A 20300-nucleotide genomic window follows, 5' to 3' on the forward strand; every position below is an offset into this window, starting at 1 on the left:
GTAGTCCTTTTTATGCTTGGGGCTGCGAGACTTTACTTCACTACTTACCTTTTGCCTTGCAAAGCAGTTACGGCGAATGTCAACTTATAATTTTTTTTTTTTAAAGTGTGCAGCAAATTATGTTCAAAAAGGGGGTATGTGTAAAGCCATACGACTGTTGGGTCAATACTAAATAGCCCTAACAACTATTTTTGTACTAGTTATTTGTGTTGATTAGTCGTATCAAGCTTAGAATTTATAGGAAGTTATTAATTTTACGTTTACTGTTTGTTTAGACATTTATTGATAAACTTTAAAATACAACTGAAGTTTAGCTGTCAGGTAATCCTGAATCGTCCCCTTGGTACTATAATGTAAACGCAAAATGTAATATAAATATCTGTATTTCTGTTAATCTAAGATTGTAAAGCCTCGTCTGCCATAGCCTCGTATGACGGAATAATTGGATTTCGTTGATTCTTTGTACTGTTTAATACAGAGGTTCCCAACGTGGGCGGTACCGCCCCCTTGTGGGCGTTGGCGAGTTACAAGGAGGCGTGTTGGGTCTTTTTCTCATTTGGGGGGCGCTGAACACATATAAGGGGGCGTTACATAAAAGTACTTATGGCAACATTTCATAAAAAGTTTACATAAAAATAGTAACAAACACCACTTTAGGTAATTTTTAACCTTAAATGGCAACTTCCGTACTGCGAACTTGGAGTAGTTTCCCGATCATTGTTTGGCTTTCTTCTGTTAGGTTGTTGGTTGCTGTTGCGTTTCACCGTTTTAAGGCCCGTTTACACTACAGCTGCACTGAGCTGCACTGGGCGTGAAATTGTTTTCACTTCAGCTGCAGTGAGCTGCGCTGGGCGTAAAAATCTCTCCAAACGTAATGTGTTTCTATAGCTGCACTGGGCTTGAGTTTAGCAAAGCGTGAAAATCGCTCCAAAGCGTATTTTTAAGCTAGCTGCAGCTGCTGCACGGGGCTTGAGTTTAGAAAAGCGTGAAACGCTCGCCACAATAGAATTTAAATGCAAATTACGCTTTGCTCAGCTCAGTGCAGCTGTAGTGTAAACGGGCCTTAATACGTGGCAAAATGTCTGTATATTTAAAGCAGGGGTCGACAACCTACGGCCCACGGGCCAGATTCTGTCCGCCGCCACTTTGACAACTAGATAGGAGTCCATTTCAAATACTTTTTGACTATTTTAACTTGGTACGGGCGAAAAATTTTCGCGCTTCGCGCCAGTGATCTATCTACGTCCAGTTTGTTTGCGTTTTGATGCTGTTTTTGGACTAGATCAGCGCTACTTTACCGTTGCGCCATGGAAGACTGCTAAGTGCGTCGCGGACAAACGTATTCAAAAATATTAGGCATATATTTTTTAACATTTTTTCATTTTTTTTTCGGCAATGTTATAAAAACTAGCAGAAAATTTAAAAGAAATGCCGGTATAGCTCAAAAAAATCGCAATTGCTTCGCTCGCCAGGTGCGCCCGGACTTCAAAACATTAACAAACACTGAATTACACTATCTATTAAGGCTATCGCGTTTCCTCAAAATAGCTTTATTGCACTTTTCATTAGTAGTATGGATGAAAAACTAACACTTTAATAACTCAATTTCTTCTAACATTTAATAACACAATTCTTAGTTAACATTTTGTGCGGCCAACAGAGACCTTTCTGAATTTGTTTGATGCCCGCGACTAGAAAAGGTTGCCGACCCCTGATTTAAATCTTGGTGCAGAAAGTATGACATAACCTTGTGAAATAATGTATGTATTAATTCCTACAGAGAATGTATGTTAGACCAGGGTTTCCCAGTTTTTTTGGACCACGGACCACTATTTGTGAATCTGTGTTTTCGCGGACCGCAATACAATTAAAGTTAAGTTACTGAAGTTAACAACTAATTTAATGGCAGTATAATTACACAATTAAATTATCCTATAACCGCACTTCGTTTCTCATATCTGCCTAACAACCAACTTTTTACTCACTAATCTTCGCGCAACAAGTAAGAATAACTGCGGCCATTATTAAAAAGGTACGTAGCCTGTACTGTACAAAGTATATGTGTGACTTTTTAATTTCTTGTCATATCGCCGCGAACCACCTGTGCAGTCGTCGCGGACCACCAATTGTCCGCGGACCACAGTTCGGGAAACCCTGTGTTAGACAACCTAAAATATGACTGACAGCTTATCGAAACGAAAGTTAAGACAATATGATGTTAGACAACGACTAATATAATACTTTACCGTAAAGCAAGATAAGGGGGCGATATGAAATAATATTGAGCTCAAGGGAGCATAGTGTAAAAAAGGTTGGGAAACACTGGTTTAATAGATAGAGAACCGTCACCGTTGAAAGACTCGTGCACTCTGTGTGACAAATATAAAGGCAGTACATGCACAGCACAAGAGAACGGGACGCGTTCCAACTAGGAAACACCCATGTAAAGGCCAGGCTACATAGGTCGCGTAGTTGCAGTCACGACCGTTACTTATTAAATAAATAAATTAGGCCATACTTCTGTCGCTTATCAGTCTGCGTTAAATGGGACCGAATTTGTCAAAGTTTCTTAAAGCTTTTTGTTGAGGTGTTCTTGGAGTCCATTCGGCTTCATTGCCTTAGTTTGCTTAGTAGAAAAGGTAAATCCACAAACAAGGCACATTGGACGCTCAGCTATATTAACGTATTTCTTTTTTTATCTTGCTTTATATTGGTCATTGGAGGAGTAAGTTTACATGTTTCAGTTTATAATAAGTGTATATGGCTCAACTAACCCAAATGTATAACAAAGATAAGGAACACGCGATAATTATTTACGTATTTTACGTAAAATACCCAAAAGACATAGTGAATGAACTCGTGCCCATAGTTTGCAATAGAGGTAGCTGGCAATAAGTTGCCGATTCCGGATTTAGAATATGCGTTATCGAACCCGCCAAGGTTTTCGGTCCAGAAGAGGTGATTTTGCCCTGTAAGTCTTGTTGTGTATTACAAACAAACTTCCGAATCCAATTTATAAGAAAATGTGCGTAAGCTGGCTAACGGAACAAAGCGGACTTCTCAATGTTTAATTCAAATATTGCGCCACGAAGCGCTTATTGTGTTGTATATTAGAGCGTGTCGATACGCGTCTCGGACGCCATTACAGTTACAAGTTTCGGACGAAACGAGGTGTTCATCTTGAAACGTTAATTTTTGGATGTCATGATATAAGGCAGTGGTTTCCAACCTTTTTTGGCTTTCGGCATCGGCACCATACAGAAACTATAAATTGTTCGCGGCACTCTTGATCGTATTTTTGCTGAGTGGTCAACTGTAAGCGTAACGTTACAATAAAAACGATAGCGAAACAGCATGTTAACTGTGCAACAAAGGTTAAACAATCTTTTTAATGTTGACACTTTTATCGTACACAAAAATGTATCAAAAAGCTTACCAATGGAGCAAAAATTGGAATCCTAAAGAATTTGAAATATATCTCGGCACCATGAGGTTTGAAAATGGCACCCTACTACTAAAGTGCCGCGGCACCTCGGTTGAGAACCACTGATTTAAGATAAGGGTTCAAATAGAATTAGATAACCGTATAAACTGGTTGCTTTAATAAATGTTTCAGCGATGTGGTAGGATTCTAGACCAGTTCTCCGCAACCGGTGTGCCTTGAAGTTCCCAGAGATCCACTTAACTGCTAACTGTATTAGGACATGCATATCTTTTTTGTGTTGGTAACCGCAGCACTAAGTGCATAATATGAAGTAGTACGAACTTAATTTTTTGTGGAGATATTTATTGCAATGTTTTTGTAAGCAAGTTAAGGTACATGGGTAAAGTTTTAACCTAGGTGGTCCCAATTTAAGTATTGATAAAACTTTGAAGTTGTTGATGGATTAATTATTTATACTTTTTCGATTTTACAGGTTTGTTCAGCTATACAACGCAACTACCAAAGAAAAAACAACCAAGAATGCAATTATGGCTGTTCAATCTAAAACCATGAGTTATACTGCTGCAAACAAGACATTTAATGTACCCAAAACTACACTAATAGGAAGAGCGTCTCCCTCCCACACCAGACAAAGTAAACATTTTGCTTTTTTGCGCAGTAACATTTGCTTTTGCGCACTTACATCATTCTCGAATTAAAACTAAAATATCTTCATTTTTTGTCACAACTATTTGAGCATTTCGCATTGGTCACTTTTTGTTGATGTTTTTAGCTAAAAGCAAGTAAACAAAAAAACAAATTCGCATTGACAATTGTGACGTAATAAATTACTTTGTCTATTCGGTTTTCATCATACACGCTGTGTACGTTTTTTTATCTCACGTAGAACTAAATGTCAGGAAAATCAAGCTTAAAAAAAATGAGTTTAGAAGAGTACCGAACACAGCAGTAGACTGTTTGATAATTTTGGATCATGAAACCGAAATGCATTTTTTAAGACGTAATTTTTTAACACCATTGCAGTTTTTACACTATTTCTGTGCAGATACATCTGTGGGGTCAATAATGGCCCTCACAAATTGACAAAATCATCTTTATTATTACAAATGAGCAAATAGTTCGTGATTCTGGATTGTGCGTTAAAGGCATCACGCATCCTATTTTTAAAATTAGACATTTCGTCAATTTAACCCAAATATTCGCACATTTTTTTTCCGACCGCTTTGTTGCCATATCCTTAAACATATTTAACTCGATTTCAGTTGCACATACAAGTTTATTGAAAATATTTGTTTCATGACGTCACGCTTTTTTACGTCATCCTTAAAATTTACACGCCTCGCCCCTATACCAAAAAACATTGATATGCCGCGGGCCTCTGCTAACGCAGCCTTAAAATATTCTTGCGCACTACAAAACATATTTGCGCAGTAGAAAATTTTCTTAGAGGGAACACTGCCTACGAGCCGGAGTAAAGCGGATTTTCTGAGGTTTTAAAATTAAAACGGGTAACCTCTTTTTCAGATAATCACGTTTAAACAGATAATGCCACTCTTGCCAGAATACGATACAAAATTACAGTTGTTTGTTTCAGGATGCAGGAAAAGACCGTAAGGAACACCGAGTCAACGGCACCCTGTTTGCGATTCAATTGGAAGTATATACACAAATCTTCATCAGAAAAAAATTTTATACACAAAAAATATAAGAAAACAAACGAAAAATCACCACCAGCAACGCAGGTTTAGTGCCAGAAATAACGTGAACACAGTGATACATTTACAACTTGACATAAACCACCCCATCCGTCAGAAATCAGTGCAGTTCTAAGCAAAAAGGTCTACGACAATCAGTGCATTCAAAGGATCAAAAAGTCCGACTTTGAGGTCTTGGACAATGCACTAATTTGCATTAACAAATGTGCATAAGAAGATTAAGTTTAACAATACTTGACCCAACCAAACCTAAACGCTAACCAGCGCCCTAACCCAAATAATGTGCGATAATTTAATACTTATAACGCTTCAGGTCCCAATACCTCAATTTGTGACGTAATAATCTTAAATACAATGGACGAGAAACCATCTTATGACCATCCGAGTTTGAGCCTTTTTCCCTAGAAATTTAAAGAATTATTAAAATAACGTACATTATTTGGGTTAGGATTCGGGTTAGCGTTAGGGTTTAGGTGGGTCAAGTGTTATCAATCCTATCTCATATTTTTTGTTATCTTTTCTGGACTTTTAATGAATATTTTTAATTTATCTTCGCCGGGAGTTTACCTAAAGGTCCAAATCAGTGCATTGCCAGGACCTCAAGGTCTAAAAGTCTTAGACTTTTCTGCCATTGGATGCCCTGATTGTCGTAGACCTTTTTGCTTAGAAATGCACTGATTTCTAACGGATCGGGTGCATAAACATAATACAATTACTCATACATAAAGTTTAATATTATGGCTAAAATTAATGTACTGCTATGGTTGGAAAAGGTTTAGTATTTATGATTTGTTTATATGAAATGCTTTATTCAATTTTGGTTAATTGTAACTTGAAAATTTCGTGTTGCTAAGCAGGGTTAAGGTTAATGAAGTAAAAAATGTTACTATGACTGTCTGCAATCAAATCAAGCAACTAAACCACATAACCAAATATGATGTCTATACTCGTTTGTATGTTGCACTGAATATGTGAATAATGGAAATCACCTTGACCCTTGCAAGATAAATGTCGGCCTTAATTCATCCTGATCAGTAACAGCAAAATACTCCAGCAAAGCTAGCAATTCAGGTCAGACACAATAAACAGATCTTGAAAGATATATATATATTTCGCCAATCAAGGCATCGTCAGTATATCTTAATTCAAATGAATCATTCATTCGAATTATGAATTATATAAATATCTTTTAAGATCTGTTTTTTGTGTCTGACCTGAATTGCTAGTTTTGCTAGAGTATTTTGCTGTTACTCATTTGTATTGTGTCTTGCACAGCATTTTTTTAAACAGCTCAATCTTCATCATCTTGATTCTCCATCATGAGATAAATTATGTTGAGGTATTTTTGAAAGTGCATCATGTTCCAATAGTGGAAAAAGTTCTATTTGATTTATTGCCTGTTGTTCAGGGTGAAGTTTTCTTTTAATGTTGTCTCGATAATTATTGCTTGTAGATACATCATCAGAAAGATGAATTTCATCTAAAATATCAAATGTGACAAATAATTTCCCTCATTTTAGTTTTAATAAAATATAAAAAAACACAAAAGCAATACCAAAATTTAGTATTTCAGGTAGGCCATGCCAGTGCTCTTTAAACTGTTTTCCGTTGTATACCAATAACAACCTATTAAGAACTTTGTAAACCTAACATATAGCAAAGCACAAGAATTTAACAAAGTAATAATGTAAGGGTTCAGGTTTTAGCTCACTCAGCACACAGCTGCATGACATACTAAAAAAATTATATACACTTTAATGATAAAAAATTCATATTTGCGGTAAAAATAGAATATGCGCATAGCCCACAGTTTGAGAATTAATGATGAGTTTTATGATCCCATTTGATGTCTTCGCAAAGTTTTTGAAAAGTCGAGTGTGTTTATGTTCACAAAACCTAATATTTGAATAGTAACATTAAAGATATTTTGAAGACCACAGGATAATGTTTTGAAAGCTAAAGCTTCTTAATTATGCAATAAATGTCTCATACTGAATGTTAGGTGCATAACTGTACAAAATCTACATTTGAAACCCTGCACTGCCTGGAGCAGCACAATTCATACTTTATTTGAGGCCACTGTCTACCTTTTTATTTAATCTGATGTTGTTAACTTCTATCTGCTGTTCTGCCAAAAAATATTATAGCCGTTTATAGATTCCTCACCTCTAATGAAGACCAGGCTGACAGAATCTTGCCAGCCGTGTGGTGACAATCATTTTGGCCCGAATACTTCAGTTTTATTGCTGCACCCCTAAAGTTAAATGCTGTGTTCGCCTAAGGCAGGGGTCAGCAATCTTTACCAAGTCGCAGGCCAAATCAAGCTCAGCCAGTCTTGGTATACATGCCATAGTACGCCTTTGGTCTGAATAAATTTCCTTAAAACAGAAACTAAATCAGCCATAAATTGTTTAAGCCTTAGGTGGAAAAGCATGGCCTGGTACCTCCACAATATGGTGTCTATGGTAATTGCTTTTTTAACTCATTATATGATTACATGCTAAATCAAAGTGAAACTCAACAATTCTGTGATCGAAATTAAGTACTTTTTAAATAAACATTCTATTTGCCTAATATTGGCTCTTCCCCAGTCAACAGAGGCTTCGCTCTTAAACTTTTTTTAGAATGGAACAACAAAATTGATTCCTGCCAATTGTAGTGTGTAATGTTCCTACATATTCGGCAATTCAAACATATGTGTTTAAATATTTCAAGAAAAAGCTGCAAGGTTATTTTTGAGCAATCTTATAAAAAAAGTTTGTTTTATAATCATTTTTTCTGGCTGATTTTTCGGCCGACATGGTTGCCAATTGGCCATCATTTTGCCATACTGGTGATTACTAAGGTGCACTTTGAACACCGGTTTTCAGGTATTATAAAGAATTTTCTGCCCTAATTTCATTAAATCTTTATTAAGTTTCAGGTCAGTCTAACTATACTTCTGCAATTGGGACTATTGTGCACTACTAACATGGTACACCTATGTAAGCTATGTTGCATGCACTGCTGCCAAAATCTCACAACCTTGAGTCTGTAGTCCCATATTTTTAGACAATAACCATTTGGTCAAACAGGGTTAAAGAACAAAGTATAATATTTCTTCTTTAACAAGAAACTTTCAATATGCTAACTACTTTAGTGTATATTGAAAATTTATAAATAGCTGTATGAACCACTAAAAATTGTCTTGTGGCCCACTTCTGAGCCATGACTCACAGTTTGGGAACAACTGCCCTAGGACCTAGATTGAACCAGGTATCACTTAAGTGGGTATACGGTATACCAGCTTAAATAGCGCTGCGCTACAACCATGAGATAATCAGGTTTAACTTTGTTAATAAAAGATTAATACATACCTATTGTTAAGTTGATGTTAAATATTTTAATGATGAATATGTAATGTGAAATTATATGTGAGTAAAATTTACAACTCACAAATTAATATAAAACCCACAAAGTAATACAAAACTATTTTTAAGACATGCTAATCTTGTTTTTAAATACCTTCAACTGGGAATAAGTGGTTGGTTTTTGTTGCTAGTCTTTCCTCAAACTGTACTTTTTTTCGTGATTGTAGTGAAGCGATCATACCCTGGGGGGTGACAGATGTTGACGTACTTTGAATATTTTGCAGTTTGCGTTCTGTATGAATATTTATACTTAAAACGCATATACATACTTAACATGCTACTACCCTACATTTATTAGCAAATCTTACATTATAAAAATGAAGCTACAAGCAACATCACTTAACACTAGAATTACCGCGCGGTGAACACACCTAGAATAACCGCAAGCGATCAAAATCACCGTTTGTATAATAAAGAAAAAAATGCATAATAATTGAGATTTATTTCAATCTATAAGTTTCCTTTACTATTAAGCGACCTAAACCTTTGTAAGTGTGAGATTAATACGCAGTAGGCTCCATTATAATATCATGTTCTGAAATATACTTTAGAAGCCATATCTACGAATTGATGCATTGTTGGCTTGCAACCTGCTCTTTAGCTGCGTAAGAAGAATTTGTTTTTGTTTGCTTTCTTTACAACTAACATAAATATTGAAATTGATTGACAAACATTTAGTTTTTAATTAGTCTAAAAATATCAAACATGAATTTTTATTATGTTGCTTGTCACATGGATCACAAATAGCTATCCAAAGGCATACATGAACCAAAAAATTAGCAGCGCTTAGTGCAATCCACACATTCAAGTTAAACATAACTTGTACACTTTCCGCAATCTTATACACGGCATCCACAACACATTTTTGTATTTTGTTTTGTTGATAGTTCACAGTTGTGTGAAATCACTTCCGCTTTTTGCTTTCGTCAACCATCAAATTTTGATAAGAATTGTTGGCTTAAAATCATGAACTAGCTAGTAACTTACTGTTATGAGCTACTGCAACATGTACGATGGTTGTTTTAAAATAATAGCGAAACAAATAGCTATCGTTTATGGCGATTTTTTTTCATTGGCGGTAATTTAAGGTAAATCGATTCCTATCTTATACTGTGGTTATTCTAATAAACTAAAAATTTACATACCAAAAGGTGACCTAGACTTAGAAAAAGTCAGGAAGTTTTAATATTCTCACAGTTACCTAAGCGGAGATATAAACGATTGAAAATCAAAAACGTGCCGCACCGGTAATTCTAGTGTTAAAAGCTGTTTTTTAAAACAGCTTAACAAATTAAATTTTATGCGTTGTACCTAATCTAAATATGTAGTTTTCTGCTTGGATTGGAGGGTCTGAAATATTTTGAGGAATAGGTTTTATGAAGACTTCTGTTTGTTCTGCACTGCTATTCTTGTTATCATTAAAGGTGTCTTCAAACTCAAGTGTAGTGCAGTTGTGGCAGTCCACAAGTTCTTCACCACGACTTGACCATGGATCCATTGTTATTATGATTGAAAGAAACGGAAGCTAATCAGAAAATAAAAAAATGTGTTATGTTGATTGTGGCACATAACTAATAGACCACTTATTATTACTCAAAAATAAAAAGATTTCATACTCAAAAATAAAAGATTTATATTTTGACTTAAAAATAAAAGATTCATAGTTTAACATTAAAAATAGAACACAAAAAGAAATGGAAGAGGCTATTTGTTTTAAACTTAAAAATTTAAAGTACAGTAATATTCCATTTTTTATAGTTATGAAGAAATGCAACGCAATCCGAAGTTCGAAATTTGATACACGGCTAGCATGGGCGCCCGCAGGGGGGGGGGCAAGGGGGCCCTCCCTGGAATTTCAAAATGTGATTATTAGTATTATTTGTATTTGTAATATGTATTACTTACGAAGGTTAAAAATAATATACACTATTCATTGCCCCTGGTGGCGTATCCAGTAGTGGGCGGGAGTTCTTACCCCCCCCCCCTTTTTGTAAGTGATATTATCGTTTTTAGTTCGTTTTTGTCATGGTTTAGCAAACTGTTCGAAGCAGTGTGCTTTTTAAGTAATTGGGTCACGCGTCTTAATCTAATGCGAAACCAAAATCAAGCGCAAAACGCCGTTTTTAGTTTGGTGGACCGTAAACGTTGGATAGTTTTTCTCTTTCGTTGTTTGTTTAGGTCAGTGGTTCCCAACCGTTTTTCTTTCGTGGCCCATGTACATTTGCAAAAAAAAAAACTCAATCATGCCGGCGTGCCAATTTTTATCCTATAACGTCTTCCCGTGCCAAAGTTTAGTAACTAATTCTTTCTAATAATAAAAGCGCATTTTTAAAAACAATAAAGACGTATGGCAGTGCGCGCATTACTGCAGCAAACTGTCCGTCGGTGAGCTGAATTTTGCTTCTTGTTTCCTCACACCAAACTTTATAGTTATGTAAATGCTAGCCTCCACTACAATATATTGTTATAGTATTAGAATGATTTTACTGTATAAAAAATTAGCAATTTACTGTACAAAATAAAGAATTTTTTGACAATTGGGTGAATAACAAATTAAGTAGCCTATTTTAGGAGGGTTTGCGTGCCATTTTTTATTAGGTCGCCTGCCACCTCTGGTTTAGAACAAAACACAGCAGAACATATTTCAAAACAGATTATTAAATCAACCGTGCATTAGTGAGATACTTGCGGCTGAACAATAAGTTTTCATTCCTTTTTAACTTCTGCCAAAACCATTATTCCTTTAAAATTAAATACAATGACACAAATGAAACTAAATCTAGCTTTTTAAATTGGTCTGTGGCCCACCTCAAATGTTCTTATGGCCCCCACTGGTTGAGAAGCGCTGGTTTAGGTTGACTGATTAGCAAGTGTGTATTCAACAATTGACAACGCTAAGTCAAACCTTATTCCTTTTTTTCTCGCTAAAAAACGTCAAGTTATACGCAGAATGTTCCTCGCTGTTCGGTCTCTGCGCTAATATCCGATGTTGGTGTAGCATCGACATTTGTTTAAATGAAGCAGATTCTTAAAAGGAGGTATAATGGTGACTGTCGTGCACGTTTTTATGTATAAATTTTTAAGTAATGATAGTTAACGCAAAATTATGCTATTTAAGCATACTCTACTAGGACCACGTGCTAAGTGTGCAATGGACACGACTTATTTCCCCTCAACCACAGCTTGTAATTTAGGTGACTTGTTACACAGCTCCGCGCAGTTGTTGCGCCAATCGTGGCATAATAACACCCAGTAAAAACGATCTTCGTTTAGTATTGCACGAGGTGAAAGGCTTGCTTGTAATTTAGAATTGAGCGCTAGTTCCGTTCATGGAACTTGAAAACTGCGCTTTTTCTACCACAATTAAACACACATATTTTAAGGTCTTGGTTTGTTTTTTTGCCTAAAGTTAACGATTGCACACTGTGGTTTCGCAGCTGGCGCCTGACAGCATTGTCGACGACGCACGTTGTCGCTATTGCTGGACGTATTTGGCTGTTTCTGTTTTTTTTCTATCTCTTCTTGCAATCACCATTCTATGACGTCATACTGTCACTGTTTTAATGACGTCATTATTCACTAACATCAGGCGGAAAAGGGGGAATTTCCTACGTTGAAAATTCAGGACCCTTTTTTGATTTTCTGGTTACGTCCCTGATTGCCCACCCTGGAAAATTTTCTGCGGGCGCATTTGACGGCTAGAGAATTAGTTTACCATTCATTGGAACGCTATTACAATCATCGGGGTTGGTAGCCGATGTCTCATATACGGGCGGCGACGTCGGAATGGCGTTCGGACATATTTTAGTTGGTCATTAAAGCGTTCGGACATATTTTTAGTTGACCATAAAGTGTTTGTGCTGCCTGACAGGTATGACATCATATCATCATGGTGACGTCACACCAAGGCTTATATCACAGGCATGGACACGGGAATTCCCCCGCCCATTGTAGCTGTATTATTTGTTGTATATTTGAGTCTGCCGTCTCACGCTTGACTGAATTTACCAAAAGCAACAATTAACGTTGGTTGTAGTCTGCGAGATTCATTAGATTTTGTAATATGTTTATTAGGATTGCAGTTTATAAAGTTAGGTAAAGACCAAAATATTTACATTGTTTCGACACGAACGAAAAAATTACAATATAGTTACTTTTTATTTGGATTGTGGGCAAAGTAATACAACAGTAACGAGATTTCGTTGGCCCAGTCTGTATGGTGTGGCAAACGCATGCCCCAAATTTTTTTAGGCAAGTTGTGTGCACAGGAGATCTCGGTGATTTTTGCGTAAAGTGCTTTGCAGTACAGACTGGTCGTCGGCGAAAACAAACTTCTTCTTACATGTGTACATGTGTACATGTAGACCTACTTACCTTTAACAATGACTTTTATTTACTGGTCCAGTATTTGTAAACCTTGAGCAAGATTTCACTACCTTGGTCAAAGTAACTTTTGTTCCTATTTTCATAGACTAGTTAAAAATGAGTAAACATTGCTGTATTCCTGATTGTGATGGTAAATATCCCGACCAACTTTACCATGTGCCAGCAAAAAGATTCTGTTCAGGCGACAAACTCAAGTGGGCAAATGATTTGGAAAAAATTATTCTTGGCCTCAGGGCTGACAAAGCAATTGGGGATTTATATAAACGAGATGTAGTAAAGATATGTGGTCGTCATTTTAAAGCAGACCAGTTTATTCATGGTTAGTTTAAACAATTTCTTAACTATTCTACACCTGTATTGTATTCCTGGATTGGAAAAGTTTGTGTATTTTAGAAATAGTCATTATGTTAGTTTACTTAAAAAACATAAATTATTATTTATCTACAGGACAGAAACGAGATACGTTAAAATTTGGATCAATTCCAACATTAAACATGCCAGTGAAGTTAGCAGCCAGTACAAAGGTAGCTCGCAGACCACCCACTCCACGAAATCCAGAAAATTCTATTGTCTTTAAAACTTTTAGTTCATTTCTAAAACAAGCTAAATGTCTTGTTTCAAAAAGTGATACATGGAAAATACATGCAAAAGATTTCTCACAAATTTGCATTTCCAACGTCTCTGAATTCGATCAACAAAAATATAAAATATTTGTTAATGAAAATTTTCAATTAGATGTGCACTACTTTGGATGGTCTGGCCTCTCTAAAGAAATTTTTGAGTATAACGTTAGGTCCAAATCTGTAAGAGATCTTTTAAATTTTATTTCGAACCTACCAATTTGTGGAGGAGTGTCTGTGTTAGCAGATGGAGAAGATAGCAATATGACAGCTTCACATATTGTAACAAAATCAAGTCAAGCGTTTGATCACTGCAAACCTCTTCAATCAGTAACATTGGCTGTTAGGTGTGTTATACAGAACTTTTGTAAAATATAGTATTTAGATAATATGTTCAAACCTTTTTATTTTATTTACCCCAGAACAGATAAAATTGGTATATGCATAATTAGTCAGGAATTTGAGTTTACTGTTATTTAAATATTAAGCACTTACAGGATTATTTGAGAGTTGGTATGTCCGATAATATAGGATCGTAGCCTATAGCTGATGTAATAGTGTCGGTACTCACCCGTTGGTATCGGTGCCGATCCGATACCAGTTCATTTGTGCTTAACAGCCATATTGGGTAACAGATCAGATCGCGATTCTTTTTGCTCGAAATACTGGGTATCGGTATTAAATATCAAGTATCAGACATCCCTATTGAGAGTTCTAAATATAGATTAATATTAAGGTTAAGAACATTACATTTTGTTAGAAGAAGCCAGTTAGAACAGGATATAATATATATATATATGAAAATAAATGTAAAATTTTTGGAAGTTTTAAATAGAGATAATCAGCTCATAAAAAGATTATATTTTTTGCCAAAAAACTACTAAAAATATATTGGTATAGTAATGTATTTGTAAACTTCATCAAATCTAGGTCATTGCAGTGTGAACTATTTTTTGCTGGATTTTGTCCAAAATGTGTGATGGTATCAATGACAAACAAAAAAAGACTGCAACAAAAGCAGAGGTATGTTGCCAAAGTTGAAGGTATTCCCCTTCGCAAAGTAGATGCTCGTTCACTACCACAACGTGTAAAAAACACCATAAAGGATAAAAATGAAAGGTGAAAAATAAAATATTAAAATCAATAAATGTGATCGTAGTATTGATTATATGTTAATTGAAAAATATTTTAGCATTGCAAACCTGCAAAATCAAATTTCGGAGCTACTAAAGGATCAAAGCAAACACATACTACTGGACGATAATCAATCTTTTGATATCCAAAGTTGTATGCAAGAAGGTCAGTTTGTAATTCACACTTACAGCTTTTGGATATCCTATGTATATATATATATATATATATATATATAAAATTATACTTGGAATATTATAGTTAAAGGAAAAAAAGGAATTTCACCTTTCTATGAAGAATTTTGGAAACAACAACTTTCTCTTAATCACCAAAGTAGAAAAACCAATCGATATCATCCTGATTTAATAAAGTAAGTTTTGCTGCTGGGATTTTATTTAAAAATAAAATAATGGTTACATGTTTACAGGCATTGTTTACTTCTCTATGCTAAAGGACCAAAAGCATATCAAATGCTCCAGGAAACTGACATTCTTGTTCTTCCATCTTCAAGAACACTCCGCAGATATAGGTAAACAACTGATTTTCATTTTCAGATGAGTGAGATATACTGTATATATATATATTTTAACTGTTGCTATATGGACATATAAAAGTGGATATACATATATTTATAGATGTATAGATATTTATTAATTTATTTGTTATGTGTTAAAAGAAATGCCACACGGCCAAATGTTGGATTTGATCATGACATTTTGAAAAATCTAAATCTACCAGGCGATATTGATGACCACAGCCATCAAGTGATGCTTATTGTTGATGAGATGAAAATTCGTGGTAAGTAAAATTATCAAGGTGGTAAATTCGGTTTTACAAAATATGAATGGTAAAAGTTTAATTTTAGAGGAATTGGTATTTCAAGCCTCATCATCAAAATTTTTGGGATTTGTTGATCTGGGCAGCAACCTAACATTGGAAAATCAATTGTTAGCGAGCAATGCTTTAGGAATTTATGTTAAAGGTAAAATGTCTTTGTTTGTATGGTTTAAAAGACTACAGTAATCGGTTTAATGTCTAAAATTACTGTCATTTTTCATATTTCTAAAAACAAATTGCACCTAGTTTTATATTTTAGGTATAACTAACTCAAACATTTCTGTGCTGTTGGGACATTTTGCCACGACAACTGCCAATGGACAAGAATTGTTGTCGCTTGTGATGCAAGCAATTAGTCTTCTGTTCCATATTTCTAACCTTCGTTGTTTGGCACTTATTGGTATGTCCTACATTTATTAAAAGTTTAATAATTGTAAAATTCAGGTTTACATGTTGGTTAAATATTATCATACAGCATGTTATTTTAATTAATTTCATATATATTGCAAATAAATACTTTTGAGAAACTAATGTAGGTGATGGGTGTCAGATGAACAGAAAAATGTTTTGCATGCTGGCAGCATTACCAGATGGAAGCCCAATTCCACACTGTGCTCCGAACCCAGTTGAACCACATAAGTGAGTATTGAGTTATCTAAGAGTTCTGTCGTTATGATTATAAAGTTTTATAAAACATTTTATGCTTTGTAGGACTTTATTCTTCGTGAGTGACCCAAGTCACTTGATTAAAACAGCAAGAAACAACCTATGTAACAGTCGTTCGGGATCCAAGCTCCTATGGAATAGTGGCTATTTAACCTGGTCATCACTTTTGTCACCATATTTTTGTTATCATAACAACTGTGAACCTGGTGCTGAGTGCTTAACGATGCTCCACAAGTTAACAGTACAGCACATGTATCCCAATGGATTTGACAAAATGAAGGTTAATCTGGCTGCTCAGGTGTTGTCAGGGTCTGTTGCTGCAGCCCTGAAACAGAAAGGTGACGAGGCACTTTCTAAGTTTTGCCAACTCATAAATGATTTCTTTGATATCTGCAACTCCAGTACAGGAAAAGGCAACCCTTTAAAAGCACCATTCTGTGATGTTAATGACTGGAGACTAAAGTGGTTGGAGCAGGATTTTATAAGTTATTTTCAGGAATGGGACAGAGTCGTGGAAGCAAGAAAAAAACAGAATGGAGAAAGTTTTACGGCACCAGAAAAAGAAAAAATGAAGATTTCCCATGCAACAAAAAATGGGTTGATTTTCACTGCGAAATCCTTAGTTGCTATTACAAAAATTATTTTGTCTAGTGGTGCCAAATATGTTATTCTGAGACGTCTATCCCAGGATGTCTTGGAGGCGTTTTTCGGACAGGTGCGGCAACAGGGTGGTTGTAATTTAAATCCAAATTTAAGGGAATTTAGCCAACGGGCTCATGCACTGAATGTAACAAGGGGCTTGAAACGTTCAGTATTTGGCAATGTAATTTCTGAGGGAAGTATGGTGTAATTCAAATATTTATAACACAAGTAGTAGGTTCAAAATGATAAGGACCTAGCTTTGTTTTTCCTTCCCACCCTATAGAGGTGGGCTACAAACCGATTTATGTTGCACGCCATGACATATATACATTTTTTGTGTTTTATATACTTTTATTCATGTTATTCACCTTTGTTTTATTGAAGAGCATAATAAACTTTAAACCAGGTTGTTTGCCGGGCGAACATGGTAAATAAGCCTGGACCCCATCGTCAAGGAGTCGCCCTTTGTCCAGGTTTTCAATTTTTTTATATTCCAGAACTGAAACCCATAGCTCCATAGGCAAATTCGGAAACTATGGAAAATTAAACTGGTTACTCTTGGCTGTTGCTATGAAAGCAGTTATGTAGCTTGAAATTATCAAACTGTAGATTTTGATGAAGAAGCAAACTGTTGACGAAATGATGCACCCTGACCTTTTGCTTTTTTTTGAACTTTGCGCTTTAACACTTGGGCTCTGTGAAACAGTTGTGTAAAGTGGGTGGCATATGAATGCCCTCTAGTCCGGACATATTTTTTAATAATATTAGACAAAATTGAAAACACATAGTAATGCGTTTGGTTGACATCCACTGGCAAGTCTTGAACCCATTTTTCAATTAACTTTTTCTGTGAAAGCAAAACTTCTTCGGCAATCAATGCAGGATCAAGTTCACGTGCAGATTCCTGTTGAAGTACTGATTTTACATTTAATTCAGACTGCAAAAAAATATTTTTTGCAACTTCATTTATACCCCAAAGATTTTTAACACTGCTGGGATTTTCTCCTTTTAGTTGCAGAATTAAAACCTCGCCCGTTTTGTAATACAGGGAACGTAGAACTCTCCCCCCTATGTAGTAGCAAATATCTCTTTTAGTATCATTGATGGAAGCATGTTGTTTTTCAAAATCAGTGCAATTTTTCCCTTTTCCTTCAACAAAGCTGGAAAAAGCTCTATCAGCACTGACCTGGTATTTAAGTTTTGATTGTGAACCGTCAACATAAAATTTTGGCTAAAATCCTCCATTTTTATATTTTGATTATAAATTTGCAATACACTATCCAAAGTTAACTCGAAATCTTCTAATATTAATGAAGAAATGTATATTTTACATTTTTCTTCAGCAATTTTCCAAAGAGACATTAATTTATCAATAGTGATGGCGTCGTATTCCGAAACAATATGCAGTCTATTGATATGAGACTGACGACCTCGTGATGTACAAAAGGATTTTTTACACGATTCGCATATATACTTTTCGTCTGGTTGGTTTGACGAAATATCCATTTCTATTTCAATAAGTATTTGCTCCAAGGCTTCATCCAACCCTTCTTCGTCATCAAAATTCTCGGTTTTGTCCATATTAAAGCACAAGACTAATAATAACTGTGGTAAAAAACATACCAAGAGGCCAAGAGCGCTAAGAAATCAACGAGGCGTGGTAAATTCAGTGAAGCGTAACACGACAGAAGCATTTTTGACGAATCTCAGTCGTGTCCAGGCATGTATTGTATAGGTATTGGTCACACTAATTAAGTGGTGTTGTAAATTGCTCATATTTGGCTCTGGGTCGCATATACGGGCGTTCGCATTATGTCGCATATGCGGACGAATTTTTCTACTGAACAACAAAATGTGCATTATTTTTTACGACACATCACAACATAACATTAGCCAGCATTTTTAAGATAAGCATTTTTTAAATTATTGTTTTCATATGATTTACGTGTTTTCTAGCTTGCCTTGTTCTCTTAAAACACTGTCCCTTTCTTAATCAAACATTGAAAACTATATATAAAAAAATATAACCATGGTTCCCGGGAATTCCCTCAGATGTTGCGTTTTGCGAAACTCTCTAGTCTCAACACGTTTCAACGTTTGAAGTTGCAAAAGTTCCATATGATTTAAATATAGATCTAGATCACGACTGCCCAACCAGGCAACCTTTTAAGGCGGCCCAGGCGCTTTCCACGATGTAATAACGTTTTTCGGTTTACTTTACTACTTCTATTTCAAATAGGTGCGAACTTGCTTATTAATTGCGCAATCTCGGCAACGAAGTGCATATATAAACAACAAAGAACGAAGTGCATAGTTTATTCAGTTAAAGTGACTATAGGCGTATAGTAATTTAGAGATCGACCAATTTAGGTGTTAAACGTTTTAGTTAAGATTCCTCTCCGAGAATGTTTCGACGAAAAATCCCCGGGAAATTATTTTATAATCCCTGTTTTTTAAAAAACTTGTCGTTTTTGACGGATCGAAAAGAAAAAAAATATTACCAAACCTATTAAAGTCGTTGCCTGAGTTGCTTTGCGCTTACCAGCGGAAAAACTTGCTTAAATTTATTTTACCAATAAAATGCGCCCTGCACAGTAAAGAGGTTGAAAGTGGAAAGCAATAGGATTGGTGTTTGAGCTATTGATACAATCGCATTGCAATCATAAACGAAGGTCACTGCACAAAGCCCCCTGTTGTTTTTCATCTCTTACGCCTTCGATCAATTTTGCGTTTAAAAAAACACCAACGTGAAAGTTGAATAATTTTGTTGGTATTCCTAGCAATTTTCATTTTTCAATCGCATTTCTCTGGAGTAAAGGAAAAAGAGGAACCCTAGTTTCAGCTTGCATTTTAAATTCAGTGATAGATTGTCTACAACACTGTAATTTTGTAAAAACATTGTCTAAAACAGAGGAGGGTTAAGGGGCCACTAACTGAACTGCACCCCAAATATGTAAACGGTCATGTACCTTATTTATCGCATTGGCATACGTTTACAGTGCAATTGATGGAATATAAAGTGCATCGCAAAAATCAAATCACTCTTTTACCTTTGTTGCACCCAATCACCCGGATTTTTTCTCGTCAAGATCTGCCATACTTCCCACACTGATTAAGTTTGGTAACCAGCCCATGTACCCCCATATTTTTTTTACAATGTAAATATGTTGGCACTGGTCTAGAATCCTACCACATTTTCGGCTGGGGATTTATATTGCTAACATTATTTGGTTAGTGTTGGAGCATGGGTTGGTCAAGTATTTATTATTATATTTATTCTCCCTTATTTCATAGCTGAAAAGTGGGGTAGAAAATTTTGACCAGTGCGAATATGTTTTTAATATGCTTAATCAATTAAAAAAACATATAAATTTAAAACAACTTCACTAAAATGCATTAAAGTTTTGTATTCTGTTTGGTAAAACTTTCTCCATGGATATATATTTTT

At 35.4% G+C, this 20300-nt stretch overlaps 1 protein-coding gene across 1 annotated transcript; it reads right to left on the minus strand.

Moving 5' to 3' along the window:
• Positions 1 to 6386: 6386 nt before the first annotated feature.
• LOC146140460 (uncharacterized) lies at positions 6387 to 10088 on the minus strand. The gene is made up of 3 exons (XM_083392353.1): positions 9882 to 10088; positions 8665 to 8802; positions 6387 to 6640 (listed from the first exon to the last, which is right to left on the minus strand). The coding sequence occupies exons 1-3, from the start codon at positions 10066 to 10068 to the stop codon at positions 6462 to 6464; spliced, it is 504 nt and encodes a 167-aa protein (XP_083248479.1). The 5' UTR covers positions 10069 to 10088; the 3' UTR covers positions 6387 to 6461.
• Positions 10089 to 20300: the final 10212 nt, after the last annotated feature.

Source organism: Ascidiella aspersa, chromosome 6, assembly GCF_963924565.1.
Source record: "Ascidiella aspersa chromosome 6, kaAscAspe10.2, whole genome shotgun sequence".
Taxonomy (NCBI): domain Eukaryota; kingdom Metazoa; phylum Chordata; class Ascidiacea; order Phlebobranchia; family Ascidiidae; genus Ascidiella; species Ascidiella aspersa.